Source organism: Akebia trifoliata, chromosome 4 (assembly GCF_017979445.1).
Source record: "Akebia trifoliata isolate Shusen 1 chromosome 4, ASM1797944v1, whole genome shotgun sequence".
In the NCBI taxonomy this organism is placed as follows: domain Eukaryota; kingdom Viridiplantae; phylum Streptophyta; class Magnoliopsida; order Ranunculales; family Lardizabalaceae; genus Akebia; species Akebia trifoliata.
Genome location: NC_141378.1, coordinates 7,281,392 through 7,308,221, shown reverse-complemented (window position 1 = coordinate 7,308,221; position 26,830 = coordinate 7,281,392). Strand labels below are relative to the sequence as shown.

Here is a 26,830-nt window from a genome sequence, read left to right as displayed (position 1 = left end):
ATTACACCTTAGTTATTATCTCAAGACATTATATAACACTATTTTAGTCGTCGTTTACGGTTATGATCAGGCTCATCATATAAATTCTTAAACCCAACAATTAGAAAAAAAGAAAAAAGAAAAAAAAAAAGAGAACTTCTATTGACACTCCAACTTTTACTTATTTTCAATCATTTACTTATTTGCATTATTTTAAAAAGAGTTGTTATTACCACACTACTTTTATTAATGTTATACCAATTCCTATGTAAATCACTAAAAAATTGCATACGATTGGTGTGGCGTTAGTAAAAATTGGTGGAGGGAGGGCAATAGTAACTCTCATTTTTAATTGTAGTGTAGAGGATTTTAGTTTCGGGGATGGAGCAAATTATGAGAAAATAACATGAAATAGAAAAATCATTTTCCTAGGTTTGATGTCTGAGAACATTTTTCCTCTTAAGATGGAAAATCACTTTTGACGAGCGTGCAATTGATCAGCAAATTGCATTTTCCAATGAAAAAATCATTTTTCTTGCCAAAATTTCCCCAAAGATTGATTAGTCTTACTAAGTTAGTAAAGATTTTCACCCTTCTAAGGGTCTTTGGACTCATCTTGATGCTTCAGAGTTGTAGAGGAGAAAATTATATAAATCTTGTATATATTTTTTTCAAAAAAATGTTATTTTTCATCGGTGAATTTAAATTTTAAATTTGGACTTAGGTAGAAGCTTGTTAACCATCCTCTTGGACGAAGCCCAAATGATACATATTTTTTTATCCGAGTTTTTTTATTTTATGAAATTTAGATTGCTGTGGTGTTGAATTGCTGGTAATACATCCGAGCAAAACGACTCTCAGTAAGGCTGAAAATCTTTCCAAGATAGGGTTTCACTTTTCCCATCGCTATCATACAGTACGGACCCTAAGGCAAACCGGCCCAAAAATCTCAAAGTCCAAATCGTACCAGCCAACATATCCGAGTCAAGTTACTGTGTTGACAGGTACGAGGCGATCCAACTCGTTTGAGTCCTTTATGCGATGGTGCTCATAGAAATTCTTCAACAGAGAAGAAGCAGAGCTTTGCCTTCCTGACATCAATGGCAGACAACCTGTTTCTAGGGTTACCACCACCTTCTGCGACTCCTCCTCCTCCTGCTTCAGTTGTCGAGCAACATCATAGCGGTACTAAGAGAGAAGATTCTCCAGCTCCAATTCTCAAGAGCGCTCTTAAGCGAGACAGACCTCATGAACCACAAACCGAAGGTACGAGAACTTCTTCTCTCTCTTGAGAAATCTAGGTTTTATTTCCATTTAATCTGTTCGTTTTATTCATCTATCATTGGGGTTCGATTTCGATTGCCAATTTGAAAAAAAGAACAAAGAAAAAGAAGAAGATCCGCTTGATATGATTATATCAGTTGACCTAAAGCGTAGTTCGTTAGCATTTCGAATTTTGAAATTTCAAGTTTTCGACTTATGAAGTTTGATTTCTGGTTGTGGAATTCAATCAAATATTTAGGGTTTTTAAGGTTTCTTGAAGTTTAAGAGATTGTTCTGATGTGGTAGAAATCTTTAATGGCACCGGGTTGGCTTACCCCACTCCCAACCCCAAACGAAAAAAAATAAGTGGCCTGTTTTGACGCAACCCAGATCTTATTGTTCAAAACTGAGCAATTTTGATTAATTTTCTGAACTAGTCCAAAAAAATAAAAATAAATAAAAAGAATCCCAAAGGTTAAGAGGCACCAAAAAGGCAATCATTGATGTCCTGATTCAGAAGGTTGACTTGGGTTCAATTCCCTCCATCACCGAGTTATTGATATCATTAATAACAGGCTTATTGTTAAAAATGAAAAATAAATAAATAAATAATTCAATTTGTGAATCAGAAATATGTCTATGATTACATTCTGCAAACTAATTTTTGTGGTGGAACTTTAGGACATGAGGAATGACAATGAATCCCTTTTTCATCATAATTTACATTGAAAAAATTCTTGAATTGTCTTATTCTTTTCCATCATCACTTGAAATTGCTGATCGTTGTACCAAATTGATTTTCCACAAATGTCACCCAGATATAACAAGAAAGCTCAAAAGACATTGTACAAAAAATAAATTAACGAATATTGTGTATAATTGTCAGTAAAGAGCACATGATAGAATGAAATCCTGAAATAGAAGACCCATGAGGCATCCAAATGTGAAGTTGAATAATAAAATGAAATTGAGGCCCGTTTGTCAGCGTTACAAAAGGTTAGTTGAGTGAAATTTATAGTGGCAACAGATCAAAAAAATAAAATATAAATTGTGGCACAATATTTTTGAAAACCAATAGAAGAAAATCAAACACGGAGATCAATGTTTACTAAATATTAAAATTTTTAAAAGAAGGATGTCCAAGTCTATGATGCTAGGTATAGCTAGGTCTTAATTCGGCTTGATTTGGTATAAGTCACTTTCACTTCATCCTTGAAGCAATATTCTAGTGGTTCATAGATCCTTAATTCCAATCCTCAAGAGTAAACACAAAGCTTACATTAAGCTCTTTGGTAAATTAGCAACAAACAAGAAGTTTTTATGCATGGTTTTTTCCTTAGTCTTATTCAAAAGTTGCTAAAATGTGGTAGGAAGGGACTTAATGAAAGTGGTTAGAGAGTTTCAGGAGGATGGTATTTGGATTGATGCTCTAATAGCATGTTCTGGCCCTTATCTCCAAGAAACAAGGTTTGGAAGAATTAATTGACTACACACCCATCAATTTGGTGAAATTGTGTATAAGATCATCTCCAAGACTCTTGCTTCTAGAGTTAGATCTGCGTTACTTATGGTGATCTCTCCAACCCAAGGTGCTTTTGCCATAGGGAGATAAATGTTGGATGAGGTTCTTATTGCCATTGAATGCATAACTTGTAAATTTCGGTCAAATTATCTGGGGACCATCTATTAAGATAGATATTGAAAAGTTCATATGACCATGTGAATTAGAGATTTCTTGAATATATGCTTGGGATGATGGAATATGGAATGAAGTAGGTAGATGGAAGTGTGTTTTCCATCATCTTCCCTTCCTAACCTGGTTAATTGGAATCCTTGCGACTTCTTTAGAAGTTCTAGGGATTGAGACAAGCAGAGTCACTTTCGCCATTCCTTTTCATTTGTGGTGGTTGAGACACGAGTACGATGGTCTCTCAAGCAATGGCAGGAGGAATCACATAAGGCTTTACCCCCTTGATAGCTCATTTACTGTATTTTCTGTTACCTCTTCTTTTTGGGTGTATCTTTTTCTCAGTTTAGATATGTGGGATGTTTTCTTCTTTGTGTTGAGGCGATATAATGTTTGTGGATAAACCTTGCTAAGAGAAAAGTCATTGGTGTGGGGGACATACATAATATTTAGCATCTAACTTCAATTTGTGGATGTGGCGTGAGTCCCTGGCCATAAACTTATCTTGACCTTTCCTTGAGGGAAAGTATAGGTTGAAGGAAACTTTATTGATCTGTCTTTGTTTTGAAAGGTAGACCTAACAATACAATCTACAACTTGTGGAATTGGTGAACCGCATATTCATTTTATTGTGCGTTTACACGAGGAGTATGGGCTTATTTCTTGGACTTGTTTGGTGTCTTGACTTGTTACCCTAATTTGGTTAGAGTTATGTTTGATTCTTGGATGCAATTGGGAGCTTCATTCAGGATGGTGAGAAGGATCCTACGGTCTATCATCCCGTTTGCCATATTTTGGAGTATATGCATCATCCCGTTTGCCATATTTTGAGGGGTTAGCTATCATCACTTCTTGAGAAATAACATGCCCGAGATTGTTCAACCTTTTCTTTTCAAAGCTACATTTAGGCCACCTAACAAACAAGTTATAATTGTGAAGGATAAAAGAAGCAATCTTCAAATCAGTTAGGTGTTCCAAACCTGACGAAGGCATAGGTGTTCCAATCATGCCTTGCCGCCTGACTTCCCTTGGACCAACGTTGCTTATTTCCACAATAATGCCTGTAGCAACTTATTAGGAAGGATTCAAAGAGACCATGTAACTTGAGAGTTTCTCAAACTGAGTCCGATCCTCCTGCTGGTCGGAAGTCTATGTTAATTTGCTCAAGTCTCCTGCAAAGTCCTCATTTCTTATCTAAACCTTTCCATAAGAGCCCCCATGAGGTTTAAACATAAGATAGCTCCCACAGTGTAGCACATGTAATGTTCACATGATGGATTGACAGACCAATGGAGATTATTCATAGAAACTAAACAAATACTTCTACATATCAGCCCTACAAAAGAACTCTCCCATTCAAAGTAGACCTCTTGCCAAATCAGCAAGGTGTGAGAAGAGTATGGAACATCACAATATGCTAAATTACTATAAATGGATTTTAGAATTTTAAGATTTAGAGGCAAACGGGAAGTTTGGTTCACCTTTCTTGTGCGAAAAAAGTAGCAGTTTTTTTTCTTAAGAGGTCCTTAAAATGACTTGGGGACACTGTCACAAAATTTTCAGAAGTTCGAAAATTTTGGCAAATAAGGGGTGATTAATTCACCGAGTATCCACATAGCCCTTTACTCATCTGCTTTATTTTTTAGATGTTGGCTTATTTATCAATCTGATTGTTGGATTCAGTGCTCCAAAAAAAAAAAAAAAACCCCAATTGTTGTTATTTTTCAGCTTCTGCGGCTGCATCCCAAAAACGATTGAGATTCAAAACAACAGTTGATGCATCTGAAACACAAGTGATAGAAGCCATGCAGAAGATTGCATCACACATAAAGAATCCCACTAAGTTCAGTAAAGCATCGAAGCTTGCCATGCAATTGATTCAGGCTGGCAGTGTCAAGCCTGGAACCAGTGATCACTTCTTTGCTATATTAGAAGCTGCAATGTCATCAACCAAAGCCTGTACGGATGCTTCTCTAAGAGCAGAGTATCATGCCTTATTTTCTGCAGCTCAAGATGTTGTTGATGTGAGGTTTTTTCCTTCGTGTGAACTTAGATAAATTTTGCCTGTCTTCCAGGATTTCTTTTATCATAAGTTTTTTATTTGCAGTGCCTGAGTAAGAAGCAGAAAGATCAATTATCTACATGGACCATTAGGGCAGTGGTGGGAAATGATCTATACACAGATGACAGCTTTGTGGTATGCACACTCGGCCCTGGTTTTGTTTCGCTTTTGTAGTTCTGCAAAACTTAGTGGTTCGACTCATTTTAGTTATGAATAAGAACTCTAATGGGTTCTTTGAGTAAGTTTCATTTTACCTCCTTTGATGTTGTACGTTCATCATACATTTTTCATAATCTATATGAAATCTACCTTTGAGCAAGTTCTATTTTCTCCCATTTATACATGTTTCTATTACATAGTTTATTAGCATTTCTTATGTTGTCAAAAATATACTGCCAATTTTTTTACCTAAGACCAAATTTGAAAATTGTATTGTATCAGATTCCATCACTAATACCCATATATGTTCCATTGTGTAATGGTCCACCTTGATTTTTCAAGTTGGGTTTGGTTTATTTAGGCATTTAAAATTCAATTTCATAAGATGCAAACTTTTTAAAGCAGAGAAATCTGAAAAATTAGATTTTAAGTGCTGGCATTTGATTCTACACACTGTGATTCCACTTGTCTAAATCTAGGATAAAATCATGCTTGTCAAACTTGTTTCTTGAGTTTGGCAGTTAAAGACTGAACTCATGAATTTGGCTATGCAAATTAAGTTGTTGTGGATAGGACAAACTAACCTGTTGAGTATGATTGTCCTGGCCAAGTATGGTTTCTCTGAGAGGAGTGTCAGAAGATGTGTAATTGATGTGAAACTCTTACTATTTGACAGCTCTAAGTGCTTAACAAAATAACTAGTGCTACCTTTGTTGACTCTGTAAAGGTGCTTGAACCCCACTGAAAGAGGACATTTGTTCAAACTTTTTCATGGAAGTAAACTTTTGCAACTCCATTAAGGAATTTCAACGACTGGGAGATAATTGAGGTAACATCTCTCTTAGATCTCTTAAATTCTCTCCAATTGAGAGAGAACGAGCATGATAGGAGAGAATGGTTCAAGGTTAAGAATAAGAGATTTTCTATTAGTTCTTTCTATAAATGCTTGCTTCCGTCATTTGAGGTCTCTTTCTTGGCGTCCATCATTTGTCTGTCCTTGTTCCGTCTAAGGTATCTTTTTTTATGTAGCTTGCTTCCTTGGGTAGGATTCTCACCTTGGATAATTTGATATCTCGGGGGTCGCCTACTCCAAACTTTTGCTTTCTTTGTTCGAGAGATGGGGGGGTATGCTAACCACATTTTAATTCATTGTTTTTTTTCCCAGGGTATTTGTATGTTCTTCTTGTCTCGTTTTTAGGTGGATTGAGTTTTCCAACAATCATTCTTCTCGCTCTAAGAAGGGTGCGGTTTCAATATCTTTTCTCTAATAGAAAAAGACATCTTTGGGCTATTCTTTCTTTGGCCATTGCTTAGGGTCTTTGGAAAGAGAAAAATAACATCTTCCAGAGAAAGGAGAGCATGTCTTAAGCGGTGATTTTGGGGTTACTTTACTTTCGGTTGAAGATGAGTAAGGACTTTGCGGGAGTGTCCTTCCAGGGCTTTGTTTTCAATTGGGACTCCATTTATGACACTTAGCTCTCTTTAGGGCATGTTTTTTTGTAAAATAATTTCTCGACTGACTTGGTTCTCTCTTTCCTAGAGTTTATCACCCAAGGGGCTAGGGAGCTAAAATGAAATTAAATCTCCAATTGCCTCATCTTCATTTGAAGCTCAATCTATGGAAGTGGAGGAATCATCAACAACCTAGGATTCCAAAAATGATTTTGTAAATTCAGATGCCTTTTAAAACAATGTTCTGCTTCGTTGAAGTCCATGGGCCCCATAAACGCTGGTTTGTACAGTTATAAACAATGCTTTTCTTCATCTTGAACTAGCATAGATAAATATAGTAGAGTAACTGTTGTCTTAGGATGCTGAGGATGATATCCTCTAGGTATTGGGGATCTTAAAGAACACATTAATCAAAATTGGAGACGTTAATCAGCTTTTTTTTTAAGCTGCCAACACTCCCCTTGCCCTAGGCACTCAGTTAGATGCTGGTAGAGTTTGTGTTTCTTGGTACTCAGTTTGGAATTTGAACCGTGATTGCTAAGAAACTGCAGTTATGACACTCCTGCACTTGAATCAGTTCACATTCTAAAACCCTCTTGAGGTGTATATTTCTTGGTTCAACTGGAATGGTAGTTCAAATTTCTCTTGAATTCAGTTTTAAGTGTTGGTCTTCAATCTTTATACATTATGTTTGGCTTCACATCTGTCCCGTTTCTTTCAATATCTTGAACATGATATTAGTGGAAGACTAGAAGTTATTCACTGACCAGTTATACGTAAAGACCAAATATTCGAACTGTTGAATGTGTGCTACAGTATTTGAAAAGATGCCTTTCTTTGAACTTGTTTTCGCACTGTGATCAATCATTTATTTTGTGCTTGTGTTTTGTTCTGGTGGGAACATGTCATAGTTTTCAAAAGCAGCTGGACGGATAAAAGAAGCCATATCTAGTCTTCCAGTTGCCACCAAGGATGACGACGTGGAGGAAGCCGAGGCCTTGAAAGATAAAAATGAAGTAACAGGTGCAGATGGTCGAGACCAGGAGAATATTCCCTCATCTGCTTCATCTCAATTAAATGAGAAAGTAGAGCTCGATCCTTTTGGGCTAGATGCTCTTCTTCCTGGCACATCAAGGAAAGATGAAAGAGCAAAGGAAAAGAAAGAGGCAGTAGCTCTGACCAAGAAGGCAGAAGAGGAGTCCAAGAGATTTCTCAAGTCACAAAGAGAAGCTTTAATTCTGTGTCTAGAGATTTCTGCTCGGCGTTACCGAATCCCATGGTTAGATATTATGACTCACCCTTCCACTAATTTCTCTTTAGTTTCTGTGTTCTGATGGTGTAGTGTCTTACACTGTTTTGTTTCTATTTTTATTTTTCTATAGGTGTCAAACTGTCATAGATATCTTGGTAAAGCATGCCGTTGAGAACATAGAGAGGTTCACATCTCAACAAAGGGATGCAATCGAGAAACTTTGGGCATCTATACGTGAACAGCATACTCGTAGGAAACAAGGGAAATCTGTAACTGGGAAACTCGACATGAATGGTTTTGAATGGCTTCAAGAAAAATATGCCAATGAAAAGATCAGCATTCGACATGCAGTTGGAGGTGGGGGTGACCGTCATGCAGAACAATGGCTTGGTTAATCGCCAACTTTTACTTCTATTTTGTATCACAAAATTGCTGATAACTGTGCCAAAAAAAAGAAGGTTCAAGCATTCAATTTGGTTATAAATTACTACTTCTTGTGATGCATGTAGAACTTGTGTTATAATTTGAAAAATGTTTTATCCCATTACTACCAATAATCTTTGCAAGAACAAGATCCTTCACTGAAGTGGTGGAAACGGTTACGGTCCCTGACAATTATTACTCTTCCATAGATCTTAGATAGAAGCTTTGTTGCAGAATGGCAATCATCACAAACTCGTAGATTCTTCACAATACGAATTGGGGTGCTTGGAGCTGTACTAATGAGACCAAAGGCCATGGCCAATTTCTCGCTATGTTGGGTAAGTGCCGTTTCTTTCTCTTCCTCATCTATGTTTAGCAGCACAGCTGATGTGTTAGCCTCATAGCCTACTTTCTTTAATTTCATGCCCATCTCAACTAGCATCTCAAATATTTCATTTGTCTGTGGGTGTGACCTATCTCCCATAATGAACTCATGCACAGAGCCATTAACTTCGATTGAGCTGATACCTGGTGCTTTCTTAATTCCTGTATCCTTCATAGTTTTTCTCACCTCCGCAACATCATTCCATCTATTTGCTGTGGCATAGATGTTTGACATAAGTACGTTGTAACCACAACTATTAGGCTCCATTTCAAGAAGTCTCCTTGCTGCCAATTCTCCTAATCTCAGATTTTTGTGAAGCTTACAAGCAGCAAGAAGGGCACCCCACACTATGATGTTGGGCCTAATGGGCATTCTGTTGATCATGTCATGTGCCTCATCAAGCAGTCCAGCTCGACCAAGAAGGTCGACCATACAACCATAGTGCTCAACCTTTGGGATCACTCCAAACTCATGTAGCATGCACCCAAAAATCTTCTTCCCCTCTGTCACCAACCCTGCATGACTACAAGCATGCAAAGCTCCAATAAATGTAATATCATTGGGCTTGATTTCAGTTCTCTTCAGTTGGGAGAACAGTTTTAGGGCTTCCTCCCCATAACCATGCATTGCTAATCCACCCATCATGGCATTCCACATATAAATATCTCTATCAATTGCTTTATCAAATATCCGACGTGCCCGCTCTATATCCCCACACTTTGCATACATGTCAATCAGAGTGGTCGTCAGTATCACATCTGACAGTATCCCTTCCTTGTCTATGTAAGCATGGATCCACATTCCTAGGTCGAGGGCTCCTGCTTCCGCACACAGAGACAGTAGATTAACCATAGTTACTTCATTCGGCCTCACACCCACATTCCTCATCTGGACAAAGAGTTCGAGGGCCTTGTCCAGGCATTTGGCCTGGGCATATCCTGAGATCATGGCTGTCCACAACATAATATCTCTCTCACGTGTACCGTCAAATAGAGTTCTCGCCTTCTCTATCTCACCACACTTGCCATACATATCTACCATGGCTGTAGCTATCGCTAATGACATTCTTAGTCCATTTCTGAGTATGTAAGCGTGCAGTTGCTTACCGAGCTCCAGAGCTCCTATGAATCCACACTCTAAAACCAGACTCAGCATTGTAATCTCGTTCGGATACACGTTCTCTTCATGCATGTTCACAAAATGTTTTACTCCCTCTTCTAAGTTGTTGCAGTGAATATAACCTGCGATCATGGCAGTCCATGATACAACGCTTTTCTGTTTCAGTTTGTCGAAGAGCCTTCGTGCAAGAGTTATACTTCCACACTTGGCATACATGTCTATCAAAGCAGTAGTAATGGGTACACCAATCGTTCCCGTGTTGATGTTCTTTATCACATATGCATGCATTGGCCTCGCCATCTTAGAATTTGCCAAGTCTGCAAAGAGATTTACCATATTTATCATAGAAATTTCACTGGGCTTTACTCGCCAAAAATGCATTTCTCTTATGAGATCCAAAGCTTCGTTGTAGAATCTGTACCGACTATAGCACCTGATCATTGTACTCCAAGTAACAACATCTCTTTCAGGCATAGTATTGAATACCCCTCGTGCGGAGTCCATACTTGCACATTCAGTGTACATCTGGATCAAAGCGTTCTGTATGAAAACATCCCAATCCAACCCAATTTTCATAGCAAAACCATGGATTTCTTTCCCCTGTTGAGTCCATGCGAGCTGTCCACATGCTTTGAGGATCGACGGAACAGTGAAATTGTCTACATCAATGTTCAATTTCCTCATGTGAACATAGATGCTTATGGCTTCTTTAGGCCGCTTGTTCTTTATGTAAGAGGTGATAAAGAAGTTGAATTGTGATGCAGGACTAGAATGAGGTTGAAATGATACGTCAAAAGAAATTGAATGGTTGTTGTCGAAATAGGTTTTGATCGTGTAGGCATGCATTTGCTTGGTCTCTTCCAAGTTGGTTAGTTCACGATACGAGGAATGGTTGAGTATGGTTTTGGGATGAGGGCTGGGTTTCTGAAGTTTTTGAATTTTGAAGGGGAGGAGTGAAGAAGATAACTGGGATTTGTTTGTTACCATTGGCATCAGGTCCATGTTTCTTGGTTTTGGATTTGGATTGCATGGCTAACGCACAGCCTCATATAGAGAGGTACAAGGATATTTATAACAATCGTTTCTCATCCATTTGGGTTTCAAAAACTTGACTCGGCACTTTGAATCAAGTCAACTTGATGACTCTCGACTCGGCAGATTCAAACAAATATCTTATATTAAATAAATTGTATTTCTTTAATGCTTTTGCAAATAAAAGTACATTAAGCATAACATAACATCGGTTGAGTTTTTAATATGGACTCAGGAGAATTTTTTATTCTATTCAACGAGTTTGATTAAGTGAGTTTTAATACAAAGCTGACTCAAAATTCAATCTAGCAGCTTTGGGACCCATCATTTGGTCCAAGTCAGTTCCTTCTAAAATATCTTTCTTTGTTTGGTTGGCGTCCCTTGGGAGAATTCTCACGTTGGATAATTTGATTGTTCGGGGTTGGATCACATCAAACTGTTGTCCCCTTTGTTTGATGGATAGTGAAACTGTGGATCATGTTTTAATTCATTGTTCATTTTTTCATAATATTTGGTCAACTTTTCTTGGGTTATTCTGTACTCAATGGGTCTTTCCTTGTAAGTTCTCCTCGATGTTGGAAGAGTGGGCCAACAATGCATTCTTATTCAGGAAAAGATACCTTTGGGCTATTCTCCCCTCAGCTATTGTTTGGGGGGTGTGGAACGAAAGAAATAACAGGGTGTTCAATAACAAGATGAGAAGCCCTCACGGCAGGTTCTTGGAGATTTTGGGCTTATTGTATATTTGGTCTAAACAAAACATAGATTTTACAGGAGTTACATTTGATGACTTTCTTTTTAGATGGAACTCTTTATGTAATCATTGACGTTTTAACTTTCTTTTTTATAGCTCTTTGTGAGGCCTCCTCGGCCTCTTTGTATTTTCCCCTTCATTAATACATTAATACATTATACTTATAAAATAAAAAAAAAAATTCAATCTAGTTGAGATGATCTGGTCAAGTTTTGATTAATACATTGGAATAAAACTTTAACATGGTGATGAAGAAATAAAATAAAATTTTAGACAAAATACTAAAACATCTGAGACACCAGACATCCAACAATGAAACATCAATTTAGAAGTTAAGTAAAAAAACAATCAATTCTAAAAAGAATCATGTTTCATTCTCCCATTCCATTCTATCTCAAGTATATGATAGGATCAAACCATGTGTGGACCAACCTACAATATGAATCAATCAGGCCCCTAAGCACTGCAGAGACATGGGTTGATTGATGCAAAATTTTAAATGATTGATATAAAACGTTCATCATCGCCTTCTTTGGTGATGACAGCAAAAATATCATTTTATTTGAGAGGAAAAACGTAAAGTGACAAATTTGTTAGAGAAGACCATATGATTGATAAAGTGAATAATGTTCGATGTAGCACAAACAAAGCAACGAGCGTTGCAAGATCATTGAATTTAATCCTTTGTTAAAAATATTTATCCAGTTTGTTTGATAATGAATTTCTCCTAATAAATCATTAATTTGAGATTTTTTTTAATGATTGTTGAATTCAGTAGTTGAATCAACTAATTTCATATTGAATCAAATATTTTCGTATTTATTCATTCATCATTTTGTGAATTTACCATATAATATGCTCCGCCCATGAATGCAAAATGAGTAGAATTTCCATATTGTATATATATGATATTCTATTATTTATTTCATCATGGGCTTTTTACCTATCAATAATTTTTTTTCCATTTTTCATTTTTCATTCTCACATTGCTGATGCGAAGGTGCACACATAACTATATATGCTTTTCACTCATAAGGTGCCATACACACATTCATGTTAGTAATGTGAGAATCGATGTCAATTTTAATGTTACTTCAGCACTTTCCTTTTTTCCAAAAACCTTTTCTGATTGAAATACTCAAATCAAATGAGTATAAATTAGCAATCAAGGTGGGTGAGAGGCTAAAAAAACGATATTATTGGGAGTTGGATAATGTTACTCAACTCCCGGAGTAGAGGAACAACACTGAATGAGCAAAAAGGAGGGAGGGACCTAAAATGCGCCAAGAGACTCGAAACGTATACGAGAAGCTGTAAGAGGCAGAAAACTATAAAACATTCTCTCCACTCTCCACTCTCCACTCTCTCTGTCTCTCTCTCACACACACACATAAATAATACACAGAGAGGGTTTTGGTTTTGGAGGTGCGCAGGTTAAGGAAATGGCGAATCCACCAAAGCCATGGAAGGCCGAGTACGCGAAGTCATCTAGGTCTTCCTGCAAAACCTGCAAGACTACCATTGACAAGGAGAAGTTTAGATTAGGGAAAATGGTCCAAGCTACCCAATTCGACGGCTTCATGCCTGTAATAAAAAACCTCCTTCATCTCAACTTTACTTCTCTTTCGATTGATTTCTTTAACATTGTTGAATGTGTGATCGATTGATTATAGGTATTTATTTGAACGGGTTTCTTGAATGATTCTTTTACATTTTCTTTCAGAAATTTATGTATCCATTTGACCCCATACGATGCTTTATAATCGTACCCTAAAAAAAGAAACATTTTGATTCTTCGTTATTTTGATCTCACATTGATAAAGTTGTCGACTTTGTAATGTAAGAATGTGTCAATGTTTGATGTTTATGTTGTTTGGTTGAAATTCCAAACTGGATTTTGGAATACAAGGGGAATGGACGCTTAGTAGTTGTCTCGTCGCCAAACCTATGTCTTGGTTTCTTTCTTGGTGTGTAAATTTCTCCGTATTTTGAGGATTTTGTTCAAAGAGTTGTGTGATATCTTTGGTTATATACAGTTATACACCGATAAAATATATATATATATATATATATTTGATATTTTAAATTATAATTTTTTTATTCTGTTAATGTAGTAATTTTGCACATATTACCATATAGAGAGTCCGGGTTCTAAGGGTTCTGTTTTAAGTGTCTTCTATTTGTCATCACTAATGGGAGATAGTTGTCTTTTTATCAGGTTAGTACAGTGTTTAGATGTCATGGGGATCGTACTCCCCCAGACATTAGAGTTTGAAGTTGACCACCATCACTCGTCAAGTTCCCTACACTCACGAATGTTTGCTCTACCTTTTTATGGGACGACTTACACACCAAAAATCAGTCCAAATGGCAGTTTCTATATGTTATGGGTGATTTTCTAGCTGTTGGATTGAGCAGTTTTGGGGGCCTAAAAGAATGTGCTACCAAACTCGTGTTCTTCTTTAGTTTGAATGCTGGAAGATGTTTCATTGCCAATGTCCGATTGTAATTCTAAGATACGAATTGAGTTTAAGTGTGTAGCTTGTTATGTTTTTCTATCATTATGGTGTGGTAACCTTTTTTGCTTTGCTGAAGAAAATTTTTATGAGCTATAATAGATTGTTTTTCTGCACATTATTTTCTTTGTTATAGGAAATTGCCATTGTTTCTTTTGGCATCTATTCTTCATCGTTTCTGCTATGTTAATAAACCTATCAACCAGTGAAAGAAAATCTGAGTTATATTTGTTTCTTGAACCAGATGTGGAATCACGCTGATTGCATACTGAAGAAAGCAAACCAGATCAAATCGTATGTATTATCATAATTGTTTACCATGACTTTCAATGGAGAAGTTATTTGAATTCAATTGTTTTGCTCATTTGATAATTTACTTTTATGTTTTTGTATTATAATCTCAGCCCTGACGACGTTGAAGGAATCGATTCACTTCGGTGGGAAGATCAGCAGAAGATACGAAAGTTCATAGAGGGTGGTGTTTCCTCAAATACTACAACTGTTGCTGTAAATGAATGTGGTGTTGAGGTTTCACAAACTTCTCGCGCTACTTGCCGGCAATGCAATCAGAAGATTATGAAAGGCGAGGTTGGTCATTATTACTTCTTGATTTTTCATCTATTGGTTGGCTTGGTTTCTTATTATTGTTTCTGATTCTATGCTGCTTAAGAAGTAATTGTTTATGACTTGTAAGTCCTGAGGAACTGGTTAGTCATGAAAGACGATGTGAAAAGAAAAATTCTCAAGCCGATGTTGAGTTTTTAAGCTGATAATGGATTACCAATTCCTTTTGGTGTTGTTTTGCATTACCATACGTGAGAAATAAATGTTTGGAGGGAAATTAATAAGGAGATGTGCCAAATTAGACAATTTCATCTTGAGTACAAGAGTGTGTTACTTTATGTATGTTTTTTAGTTTAGTGTCCACAGTGCATCATTTATTGACCTACTTTTAGGAAAGATGCTTTGAATGGAGATGAAGAATTCAATATCTTTTCTTCTCCAAAATACTTTAAAAATGCTATCCTCATGCATAACTACTACATTTGAAGTCCTTTCATCGAAAGAGTTATCCTATTTAATGACAAGGCACTTTTCACTTTTTTGCTGTCTTGACAAGTAGTGATGTGGGCTTGCAGCTATGGAAATTCTCCACTTTTTTCATAATTTTCTTTATTTAAAAAAAAAAAAAAAACAAAAATTCTAAAAGAGGCGATGACTACCAACAACCAAAGTGGAGTTGGTTTGTTCCATCCATAGTTCAAATTTGTGTCATTTTGGAATGTCTCACACAGACATCTTCATCTTGTTGGGATCGGAACGAAACATTGGATGACTATCTCAAGGTTGCCTTCGTATATTGTTTCAATTTTCCCTTGACTGAGACAGTGCCTTGAAACGGAATTTAAACCATGGTACAATCCTTGACATATACTTTGTGCATATTTGTAATGTCCTTATTTTCTTTCTCAGTTTTGCATAATGCGACCAACAACCCTGTTTGCTCTAGGATGTATATGCTTTGAATGCTTAGTCACTCCATTCATCATATAAGACCACCCTCAATATATTTATTGATGCACAGAAATAAGTTAGATAATAGTTGAATACTTTTTCCTTTTGATTATATCTTGTCACATTTTGGTTTGTTTAGGTCCGCATATCTACCAAGCCTGATGGACAAGGTGCCAGAGGCTTGGCATGGCACCATGCCAAATGTTTTCTAGAGTCATCTCCATCTACCGAAGTAGAGAAATTGTCAGGTTGGGAAAGCCTTTCAGTTGCTGATCGGGAAGCTGTTCGTTCAGTTGCTAAAAAAGGCATTTCCACCTCCAAAAGTGGTATGAAATTCCATTTACATTTATATGATCCTCGCTGATGATTGGTTGAACAATATTTCGAGGCTTTATGCTTTATTGTTTACTAAAACTTTGAGGTCCTTTTCAGCTTTGAAAAATGAGGCACAGGAGGATGAAGAACTTCTGCAAAAATCTTCCAAAGGTGGAACTAAACGTAAAAGAAATGTTAGTGGTGACCAGAAGTCAAAAATCACTAAAGCTGAGGGAAATGTTTCCGTTAGCAGATTACCAACAGAAAAGAATGCCAGTGAGTCGGGGAATCAAAATGCAAATGCTTCTGATCTGGAGAGTAAGATGGAAGCTCAGAGTAAAGAATTGTGGGCTATAAAAGATGAGCTCAAAAAGCATGTGACAGTAGCAGAACTGCGAGAAATGCTTGAAGCCAACAATCAATATTCAGCAGGATCAGAATTTGACTTGCGAGACCATTGGTATATCTAATCAAATGTTTTTTTTGTGTGCGTGTGTTCATGTTCAGTATAAAATTCAATTTTTATTTCTAAAACTTCTATACGTATTCTTCTTTGTCGGAAAGACTTTTAATGCTTAACTGTCTTCATTTTTCAAACTTAGGTTTCGTAAAATTTTCCCAATTATTTATGCTAAGCAGCACTTGTCTTCTGACATCCATTCTTATTTTTGTCCTGAAACTACGAACTAGACACTAATTCACTGGCATCCTTGACAGCTAAATTTATGCTCGAAGTTGTGACCTATAATTAACTCTTCTCTCTTTGAAAGTACTTGTTTGATAATGACTTTATGACTTTATTAATCATTTTATACATCACTAGAGATGATGATACTCCAGTAGAAAAATATTGCCATCATCTAGTATGTTAGGTGTGAACCTAACAGTTTCTTTTCTGTGCTTCTTGGTAAGTGCTGATGGAATGCTGTTTGGAGCCCTGGGTAGCTGCCCCATTTGCTCTGGTCCTCTTCGTTACTCTGGAAGTAAATACCGTTGCCATGGGTATTTGTCAGAGTGGAGCAAATGTTCTTACTCTGCTACTGAACCCGAACGTCTTAAGGGCAAGTGGAAAATTCCAGAAGGAACAAGTAATCAATATCTTTGCAAGGTACACAACCTTTAGACATTCTAAACAGCAGTGTATACAGACTATTATTTCGTTAACAAAATCTGGAATGCTTCACTGTTTGCAGTGGTTTAAATCGCAAAAAGGAAAAAAACCTGTTCGGTTTCTGCCTCCAGCATCTTCCAACAATACTCCGGGAAGTCAAGTCGCTAAAGGAATGTCTCCATCATCAAAAAGTGAAAGATTGGAAGGCTTGAAAGTCGCAATTGTGGGAGTACCCAAGGAATCCATGGTAGGATCTATCCTTTATTTTAATATGGCACATTTTTTTCTTTACATGATGTTTACGAGTAAACAGTATCTGCAATTTTTTTTTTGTTTTTGTTTTAAGCACTTTTGACAGTATCCTGATTTCTGCTGATGCTAGAATCTGTATTTTGTTGCAAAATATAGTACTTCACTCTTTCTTTTTCTTGATGTTTGGGTGACAACAGTATCTTTAAGAATGCCTGTTTGTTTTTTTTTTTTTTTCTAAGTGCTTTTAATGGTACCTTGATTTACTGGACTTGGGTCTAAGTTTAATAAGAGGCAATGTGCAGGAGGGATGGAGGAGTAAAATTGAGGGTGCAGGTGGAATGTTTCATGCCAAGATCAAGAAAGGTATGCATTCCATGTGCTGGAGTTTGATTTGCAATACTTGTCCGTTCTCTAATTTTCTGGAATTGGATATGGAATCTGTCTTTCCTCTCTCTCTTTCTCTGGTAATATTGAGTTGATATGAATTAATGTAAATGCTATCTCTCTGTCGTGTTTTATATTGCAGACACTAAATGCTTGGTTGTGAGTGGGGAGTTAGATGATGAAACTCCTGAGTTCAGAAAAGCAAGGTAGATTTGCTGTTGATATACGCATTTGAAGTAGGTTATTTGTATTTGGTTGAGGGGTGTTTTTGGACATGTAAAGATTTACTGGTACTATCTGTACAGGAGGATGAAATTACCCATTGTGAGGGAACAGTATTTAGTTGACTGTGCTAAAATGCAAAAGATGCTTCCATTTGAGCAGTATAAAGTTGAACTTGATGGCGAAGCTTCGAGAAGTATGGTAACTGTGAAAGTCAAAGGGAGTAGTGCGGTGCATGAATCGTCTGGTCTGCAAGATTCAGGTCACATTCTTGAGGTTGGGAAAAGCATCTACAATACGACCTTGAGCATGTCTGACCTATCAACTGGCATCAACAGGTGGATTTAATTTATTTCAAAATCCTCATTTTGTATTTTAAGTTTATTATACTACATTTTGCATGGATTGCTGTAGCTTTTTGTGGATATCATACATTGTACTAGCATAATAATTATCAAAATGTCCATAAATGGGAACCATTCTTACTACTAACACATGATTATGGATTAGAATTGTAGTTTCTACATTGTTCTGCTAGGTTTTCCCAATATACGGGTTGTACCGTTGAAGATGCCTGCTCTCTAAGTTGGTAACTTCTATGGATGTTCTTAGATTTTATACTTCCATTCTTGTTAAATGTGTCTTGACTGGATCATGTGGTACTTTCATAGTTGCACTTGGCTCAGTTGGTTACATGAAACATTGATGAAAATCATAATTGATGAGTTCACTTTGTTGCGAACATTATAAAAATGCGATGCAGGTATGCTGCTTATCTCTGTTTAAGCAGAGTTTTACTTTTGGCATTACCTATAATAAATTATTTTTTGATAAGTATGGTCTATTTCAAAAAAGAAAAGAAAAAAGAAACAGAAGGACGAGGTGACCCCTTTTTTAGTACGGTGACCCCCTTTTTAGTACAAAAGAACAATAAGAAAGAACGACAGAAAGAAAGAATACAACACATAAAGAGAATAAAAGAATACAAATTTAACTAGTATACAAAGCATCCCATCTAAAAGCAAGATCCTCAAAGAACACTCCTTTGGAATATTTACTCAGCCTGTGTCAGCAAAAAAGCAAGCCAAAATGTCCAGAATCAATCACTTCATTAACCGATTCCTCATTTCCATGAAAGACTTCTATTCCTCTCCTTCCAAAGTCCCAACAAATCCCAGAAGGGACAATGGACCAAAGAATTTTTATTCTTTTAGGGAATACATTGAAACTCCACCCATGGAATAAAGACAAAACATATTGTGAGAAGATCCAATCTACATGGAAAAGGTATAGAAAATGTGCCAAAATCTTAGAAGCAAAGGAACAATGAATTAGAATGTGACTCCCGGACTCCCCATTCGCCTTACAAAGAGAACACAAATTTAGTATAGGCAAACCACACTTGATAATATTATTCAAGGTTAGAATTTTCTCCAAGGAGGTCAACCAGATGAAAAACAAAAAAGATCTTTAGATGGAACAAGGGAAGATCAAACTGATGACACTGTAAAGATGAAGTCGTATTTGGGCAATAATGCTTTATGGAAGGAACTCACTGAAAAGTTTTTCTCCCTATTTTCGTTCCACTCCCTTCTATTTTCCTCAGATGGCACAATTGGATGACATGGAGAAGATCTAGAAGGGATGCCACCTCTTGAATCTTCCAATCGTTGAAATGTCTCTTGAAACCCAGATCCCAATAAACTTCGTTCCCATTGTGAATCGGGCCTTTTCTTTTGGGCTGGTAAGCTGGAGTTGACTCATCAGACCTCCTGAAGTCCCAAGAATACGGACCAAGGAAGCTCTTTAATTTGGGATTGAACTGTTTCATTGTCTTTGTGTTGACCATCATATCCTGAAATTATTTACACACTTGAACCATAATAATATTAGTTAGTAATTTAACTTTTCTACCATTAATACCACAACAGAAGATATAGGGAATACCCGTCCTCTCCCCACTCTTTGAGAATGTGAAAAGTTACAGTCTGCGAAGTGTGGAAAATGTGAAGAGTTTACCAACAAACTCTACTGGTCAAATATAAACCAGATTTCAGCATCCAGAGAAAATCTAAAAGGATGAACTTGACAGATTCAATGAGGGAGACAGTCTCCTAGTACCCCAAATGACACAAGCTGCGAACATATTGGAATAAAGTGAAAAATGGATGATTTCATCATGGGTCCATTATGTTTTCTTTTATGTTTCTATTGTCTTTATTTTTTTTTGACATTGTTTAGAAAATGGTCTTTTCTTGAGGTAGGACATACTATTTTAGTAGCAGTTTCATAATGGGGTAATGGTGAAAAAAATTCTATGAATACATTTAAGGGGGGATCCCCCATGGTCTTAGTGGTTGAATGAGAATTTTGTTAAAGGCAGCATTGCTGTATTTTTCAACTTTGAGGAATGATTCCTTGGTGGTGTCTTGATGCTGTTATCTTTCTTTTGATGTGATTGAGGTGGGAAGTTCCTCCACTTCAATCTTTGTCACTCTCTTCTTGTTTCTTGCCTCTCTATTTGTGTATTTTTCTCTCCTTTTCTACTTTCTTTCTAATTTTTTAAGAACTTTCTCCAAATGTATGAGGTTCTGTGATAGACATCTTACCGTTAAGAAGCTTTGGTATCATAACAAGTTTCTGCATTAGTACCTTCTAAAGTGGTTCTCTCTTTACCAAATCTAACTTAAACAGCTGTTTTAATCTTTAGATTAAATCCTAACGGGATTTTGATCCATTTAATCAAATCCTCGGGGATTTGGTTATTGCATGCTACTGTTCTTTGCCCTAGGATTTCAGGTTTTACCAGGGTGTTTTCCTATGTAGACCTTTGATAGCAGATGTTGATGTGAATGTTGATGTTGATGTCACGTCACCAATTGTAGTATTTCCCAGTGAGTGTATTCACCACAGCATCTTTTTACCACTGACATTTCACCGAGGGTCTTTATTTGTACTGCACTTGACTTATGAAGCAATAGTCTAGGCGCATTTATTCAGTGACAAATTGGTGCACCAATAGTAGAAACCCAATAGTTACCAGGCCTAGATTCAACTAACCAAACACGTAGAGCTATATTAAAAAAGAGAGGGATAAAGACTTCCTTAGATGAGCATTAGGAGGTACTGGAACCTGTGGGAAGATGAGAAGTAGCATATAACATAAGATAAAGTTAACAGACGTGCAATGAGTTGAGATGTGCAGAATACAAATAACGTTTCCATGTGAAGGTACAGGATAAAAGTTCGGAGTTGCCCTTGGAAGAAATGAAGATATTCACCTGATTGGAATTTGTGATGACTGTTCTATATTAGGGTTAAGCTTGAAGTGTCTACATTGTGATAAATATAGTTTGAAACTTATGTTGGTTGAAAATCAGACCATTAAAGTTTCTTTTATTTGCATGGATGAGTTAAAGGACTGTGGTGTGTGTTAGTCACTCTGAGCAGCTAAGCCAGCCTTTATTTTAGTGGGAGATCTACTTCCCAACAGCTTGTTTCCACATTAGTGTTTTTTTTTTTTCTTCTAATTGTGTATTTATTGTAGCAAGTTGGATTTGATTTATGAACCTAGTGGTCTCTTTGGTTGTGTTGTTGCAAGGGATATCTCATTACCTTTTAAAGTGTCATTTAAACCAACTGCCCCCCCCCCCCCCCCGCTCTCTTTTTTTTTGCAAATTTCTATATTCTTGATTAAAATTTTGAGTTCTAATCATATTATCCATTTTATCTGAAGTTACTATATTCTTCAAGTCATCGAAGACGACAAAGGGTCCGACTGTCATGTATTCCGCAAGTGGGGCCGTGTTGGAAGTGATAAGATTGGTGGAAGCAAATTGGAAGAGATGTCAAAATCTGATGCAATCGAAGAATTTAAACGGTTATTCGCAGAGAAGACAGGGAATTCTTGGTTAGCATGGGAACAGAAAAAGAATTTTCAGAAGCAGCCTGGCAGATTCTTCCCACTTGACATTGTATGATTTGTTTTCTTTGCTTAAGTTTTCTGAAATGTTAAATGCTTCTTGCTGAGATGTATCGGTTGTTTTCTTACACAATTTTGTATTGGACTTTTTAGGATTATGGGGTCGACAAACAGAGTTTGAAGAAGAAAAATCCCAGCAATACAAAGAGCCAACTGGCTCCTCCATTAGAAGAATTGATGAAAATGCTCTTTAATGTAGAAACATACAGGTAATGAACTGGTTCTCCTCCACTTCGTTATCTTTTGATCAATTTAGTGTAGTCCTATGATCATGTGCCCAAAAACAACTATTCATACTACTTGCAGGGCTGCCATGATGGAATTCGAGATTAATATGACTGAAATGCCTCTTGGAAAGCTGAGCAAACGTAACATCCAGAAGGGTATGCGTTTTGCTAAAATCTTTCATTATGATACTAAGCTACTCCATTCACTGACTTCCTGTAGAAATGTTTTTTTATTTATTTATTATCACGCGTGCTTAAATTGTTATTTTTTTTTTCAGGTTTTGAAGCATTGACAGAGATACAGAATCTTTTTAACAGTAGTCAGAACTTATCTATTAAGGAGAGCTTGCTTGTAGATGCAAGCAATCGCTTTTTCACTTTAATCCCTTCGATTCATCCACATGTCATTAGAGAAGAAGATGATTTTAGGTCTAAGGTATGGGATGCTACACACAATTGTATTTTTGTTAGTTCCCTGCTTATTCATAATTTCAAGGCTTCCATTAGAGGTTGTGTGGCTCACTTGTTATTAATAGTATCAGCTTATGCCACCAGTCACCACATCCTATTTTGAACTACTTTTCTCATTCTCTTTTTTGTCGTTAGTTCTATTTGAAGTTTTTTATTGATTTTCTATCATTTACTTTGGAGGGGTAGAAATCTTGAGTCTGACTTCTGAGTATAATTTATTTTTTTGATGGGCATAAGAAAATTCTGAGTTCTGAGTATAATCTAATGCATGCATTTGTTTACTTAGAATTAACATGGGCTCAAACATCAGCTCTTAAATTCTACTTTTGAAATGAAGAGCTTTGTACATCAAACTAATCAATTTGTTGATGTTTTTCCCCAAATTTGACTACGAAATCTATGAATAAGTAAAGATTGGTTTTCAATGGTTTCTTTGGCTAAAGACATGCTCAAAATAACGAAGGGCAAAGATGTTCTTATTTGTCTTCATTAGTAATGAGTCAGCATGCTATTGGTGGGTATTTTGTGTTAAAGCCCTGGGCCTGACTCATCCTCACAAAACCGACTTAGAAAAAAGAGGGTTGCCCCCGCTTTATACATTGCACCTCCCAATAGTACCTAGGCGATGTGGGACTATTCTAACACTCCCCCTCAACACCAGGGCTGGAGACACTCAGCTCTCCCCCTCCACACAGGACTGGAGATACTAACCCTACCCACCCCTGAGGTCCTCCGCTCTGATACCATGTTAAAGTCCATGGGCCTGACTCATCCTCACAAAACCGGCTTAGAAAAAAGAGGGTTGCCCCCGCTTTATACATTGCACCTCCCAATAGTACCTAGGCGATGTGGGACTATTCTAACATTTTGAACCATATGTTACTTGTTTGAATCAAGGACTGGATCCTTTCTTTCTAGTTTTTGATTTTCTTCAGTTATTTGTCATGCCAGAGAGACGCTGGTTCTAAATGGCATGTTATTATGTAAGTTTGGAGATTTATAATCTCACTTGGATCAATTCATAACTGTATTTGCATTGTTTTATTGGGGGCTTTGCTTTGCAAAATAGGATATCCCTGTGTTCTTTTTATATTGACAGTTTGATTTCACCTCCGTTTTAGGTTGCTGAATTCTGTGCATTTTGATAGCACAGTTCTCCTACCCCTAACCATTACTGTCAACACTCTTGCATTCCTAAAAAAGAATTTTGACACTCCAAGGTATTTGAGAGTTATAGTAAAACAAGTACGTGGTGCAAAATTTTTAAGAGTAACCAACTTCCTAAACTTTTCTTATGGTGGACTGATGCCAAGTCTATCCAAAAGTCGATCTGCATTCTTTTTAACTTTACCCACTTTCTAAAGAATGAGAAAGCATAAAATGAACGTAGTTTGGTTCCAGAATAAAAGATACGGTCTAATGTTTGGGAACATATGTTCCACAAGACCTGCAATAGCAAGGCAAACATTGCTGTGGTAGTCAGCGTTATTTTAGTAGTTACTGGAATGTATTGGAAAAAAAATATTGTGTGGGACGTTTAAAAATAATCAACATGTTGATATTCTCCAATATAGTTTTGAACTCAAAAATACAAGTAAGAATCTATAAATGTCCTTAATATAGGAAGATACATGTCTTGATGGCAGCGTGGCTTTAGATAGTGTTGAATGGCGAAATGTTGTCAGGTCACCAATAATGATGATGGTTGAACAGACATAAGTAACTGTAACTCTCTAGGACAACGGAAGTTATTGTGTAACTGAAAATCTGGTCTATGGAATGATTTGGACAATTCTTCTTTTATGTACTCCATTGTAGGTGAAAATGTTGGAAGCTCTTCAAGACATTGAAATAGCTTCTAGGCTGGTTGGTTTTGATGTCGACAATGATGACTCCCTTGATGAGAAGTATAAAAAGCTCCACTGTAACATTTCACCTCTGCCTCGTGATAGTGAAGATTATCAGTTAGTTGAGAAGTATCTCCGTAGTACTCATGCCCCCACGCACACGGTGAGTCAAACAACAGATGTTCCCTTCTGATGGTTTTGATTGGATGAGTTCTAGTTTCATTTTATTAATTCTTATCTAACTTTTGGACTGTTCCTTAGGGTTGGACTCTTGAACTTGAAGATGTTTTTACACTTGAAAGAGAAGGTGAATTTGACAAGTTTGCTCCCTACAGAGAGAAACTTAAGAATAAGATGCTTCTCTGGCATGGTAAGTCAAGACCGCTGTTTAAATTACAGAACACAGGAGTTCTACCGTGCCCGGCCGATGAGATTATTTCTTTGAATTTTGCCAAAAATCAGGATTGGTGGGACACTGTTTGAGCACCCAATACTCTTTCTAGCACAATGAGACGCATTTTATCTGACATAATTTTGCGATTTGCGAGACCTAAGAAAATAAAGCTGAAAGCTTTGTGTTTGGCAGGTTCCCGGTTGACGAACTTTGTGGGTATCTTCAACCAAGGACTAAGAATAGCACCTCCAGAAGCTCCAGCAACTGGCTATATGGTCTCTCTCTCTATTTATATGTATATATATAGGGTCAGGATTTGGGGGCAACTATTAGTTACAACTTTTTTTACACCACTAGTTGGATGTTGTAAATTTTTTCAATGCTCTCTACAACACCACTGGGTGCTGTTGGATCTTGTAAAGTGGATAGTTGTCCCCCTATCCTAACCCAGACATATATAGACACACACACACACATGTATGCCATATATGACTAACAAATTCCAATTTCTGTAATTAGTTTGGGAAAGGAGTTTACTTTGCTGACATGGTGAGCAAGAGTGCTCAATATTGCTTCACGGACAAACAGAATCCAGTAGGTCTAATGCTTCTGAGTGAAGTGGCCTTGGGAGAGATGTATGAGCTCAAGAAAGCCTTGGTAAGCCCACAAATCATAGTCTCTCTCTCATATATTTTTGTTTGCACATGTGAACAAGCATTTAAGATACATGCATGTGAAGTATGCATGCAGGTGCATATTTGCATTGAAATTACTTACAATATTCATCAAACTTTTCATCTCCTGGCAGTATATTGAAAAACCTCCGGAAGGGAAGCACTCAACTAAAGGACTTGGAAAGATGATACCTCAGCAATCAGAGTATGTTAAATGGAGGGATCAAGTGACCGTGCCTTGTGGGAAACCTGTCTCATCAAACATTAAGGCCTCTGAATTAATGTACAACGAGTATATTGTCTATGATACTGCTCAGGTTGGTCTTATTTTACATTTATTTCTTTTAGTACTAATTTACGAGTTATGAAATTTCTACATGTAACCACCATGACTGGTAGTACTATGCTTTGTGTCTGAGCTATTTACAAGGACAGAGATGGCTTACAGCCTGTTCAGTAATACTGGTTTTGGAAGAAAAACACAGTATTGGGGATGGATTTCCGTTCAGCTTTGGTTTATTATCGCAAGTAGCATCAGAAACATGTGGTTATGATAACTGTAATATATTAATAGTCAAATTTCTGCCTATTAAAATAAAAATAAATAAAGTCGAGTATTTAATACCTGCTTAGTGCTCTTTATTTATTTTTGTTTCATATAGCATGCATTTATCCTTGGGGATCGTGACTGAATTATGAAGTTTGGTTTTGGACAGGTTAAGATGCAGTTCTTATTGAAGGTGAGGTTTCACCACAAGAGGTGAGAAGAAAATAGAGGTCGGTGATGCTTTCTTTTCCACATCATGGGTTACGTTTTTTATTGTGCAAAAAGTAGGAAATGGTCTTTTTGGGTGGAGTCATAAAAATAGTGTTGTTTCTTCTATCAAATTGGGAGCCTCATGGAGATCTATTAAAAATTCTGTTTTTTGGATGAATCAAATACCGTTTATGTTAATATTGTGTGTCTGAAAATGGAATCAGGTTCATCCATCCATCCTTGATTTATACTTTTGCTGTGTACTTTTATCTGGTAGCATACATGTAGGTTGTTAGGACCCACTATTTAATGGGTCACGTTGGAGTTGTATATGCTAAGTTTTAATAGTTAGGTCTTTTAGTTGCAAGTTCGACCATCTTATTGCTATGATGTGTAACATATGCGTACAGGAGTTTTAAAAATTCATGCGGAAGGAATCTTTTCCATCATATAAAAGTTTGGCTAAATTTTGAGTATACAAGAGTGTAAGTCTAATTTATATATTTTTAATTTTAATTTGGATGGGCATTATCACTATAAAAAAAAGTTGATCTTTTGGTTTGTTTTTGCATGGAGTTTTAAACAATTGTGTTGGC

At 36.8% G+C, this 26,830-nt stretch overlaps 2 protein-coding genes and 1 pseudogene across 3 annotated transcripts; 2 read left to right on the top strand and 1 right to left on the bottom strand.

Annotated features, from left to right (window-relative positions):
- The first annotated feature begins 920 nt into the window (after positions 1-920).
- On the top strand, positions 921-8,411 carry LOC147403416 (nucleolar/coiled-body phosphoprotein). The gene is made up of 5 exons (XM_086438993.1): positions 921-1,245; positions 4,658-4,953; positions 5,037-5,126; positions 7,514-7,881; positions 7,985-8,411. Exons 1-5 carry the CDS (start codon positions 1,080-1,082, stop codon positions 8,247-8,249), a joined length of 1,185 nt encoding a protein of 394 aa, XP_086295119.1. The 5' UTR covers positions 921-1,079; the 3' UTR covers positions 8,250-8,411.
- Positions 8,402-10,801, bottom strand: LOC147403415 (pentatricopeptide repeat-containing protein At3g26782, mitochondrial pseudogene; annotated as a pseudogene).
- A 1,967-nt stretch (positions 10,802-12,768) lies between these two features.
- On the top strand, positions 12,769-26,482 carry PARP1 (poly(ADP-ribose) polymerase 2). 2 transcript variants are annotated; one of them, XM_086438992.1, is made up of 21 exons: positions 12,769-12,880; positions 13,001-13,153; positions 14,328-14,377; positions 14,488-14,671; positions 15,738-15,924; positions 16,031-16,373; positions 16,826-17,021; positions 17,107-17,271; positions 17,579-17,639; positions 17,803-17,866; positions 17,966-18,220; positions 21,619-21,856; positions 21,958-22,073; positions 22,171-22,247; positions 22,370-22,527; positions 24,381-24,572; positions 24,671-24,779; positions 24,996-25,078; positions 25,323-25,460; positions 25,612-25,794; positions 26,194-26,482. In XM_086438992.1, the coding sequence occupies exons 2-21, from the start codon at positions 13,010-13,012 to the stop codon at positions 26,239-26,241; spliced, it is 2,991 nt and encodes a 996-aa protein (XP_086295118.1). In that variant the 5' UTR covers positions 12,769-12,880; positions 13,001-13,009; the 3' UTR covers positions 26,242-26,482. The 2 variants fall into 2 exon arrangements, with proteins under 2 accessions (XP_086295118.1, XP_086295117.1); XM_086438991.1 differs by lacking the exon at positions 12,769-12,880 and having other exon boundaries at positions 12,890-13,153.
- Positions 26,483-26,830: the final 348 nt, after the last annotated feature.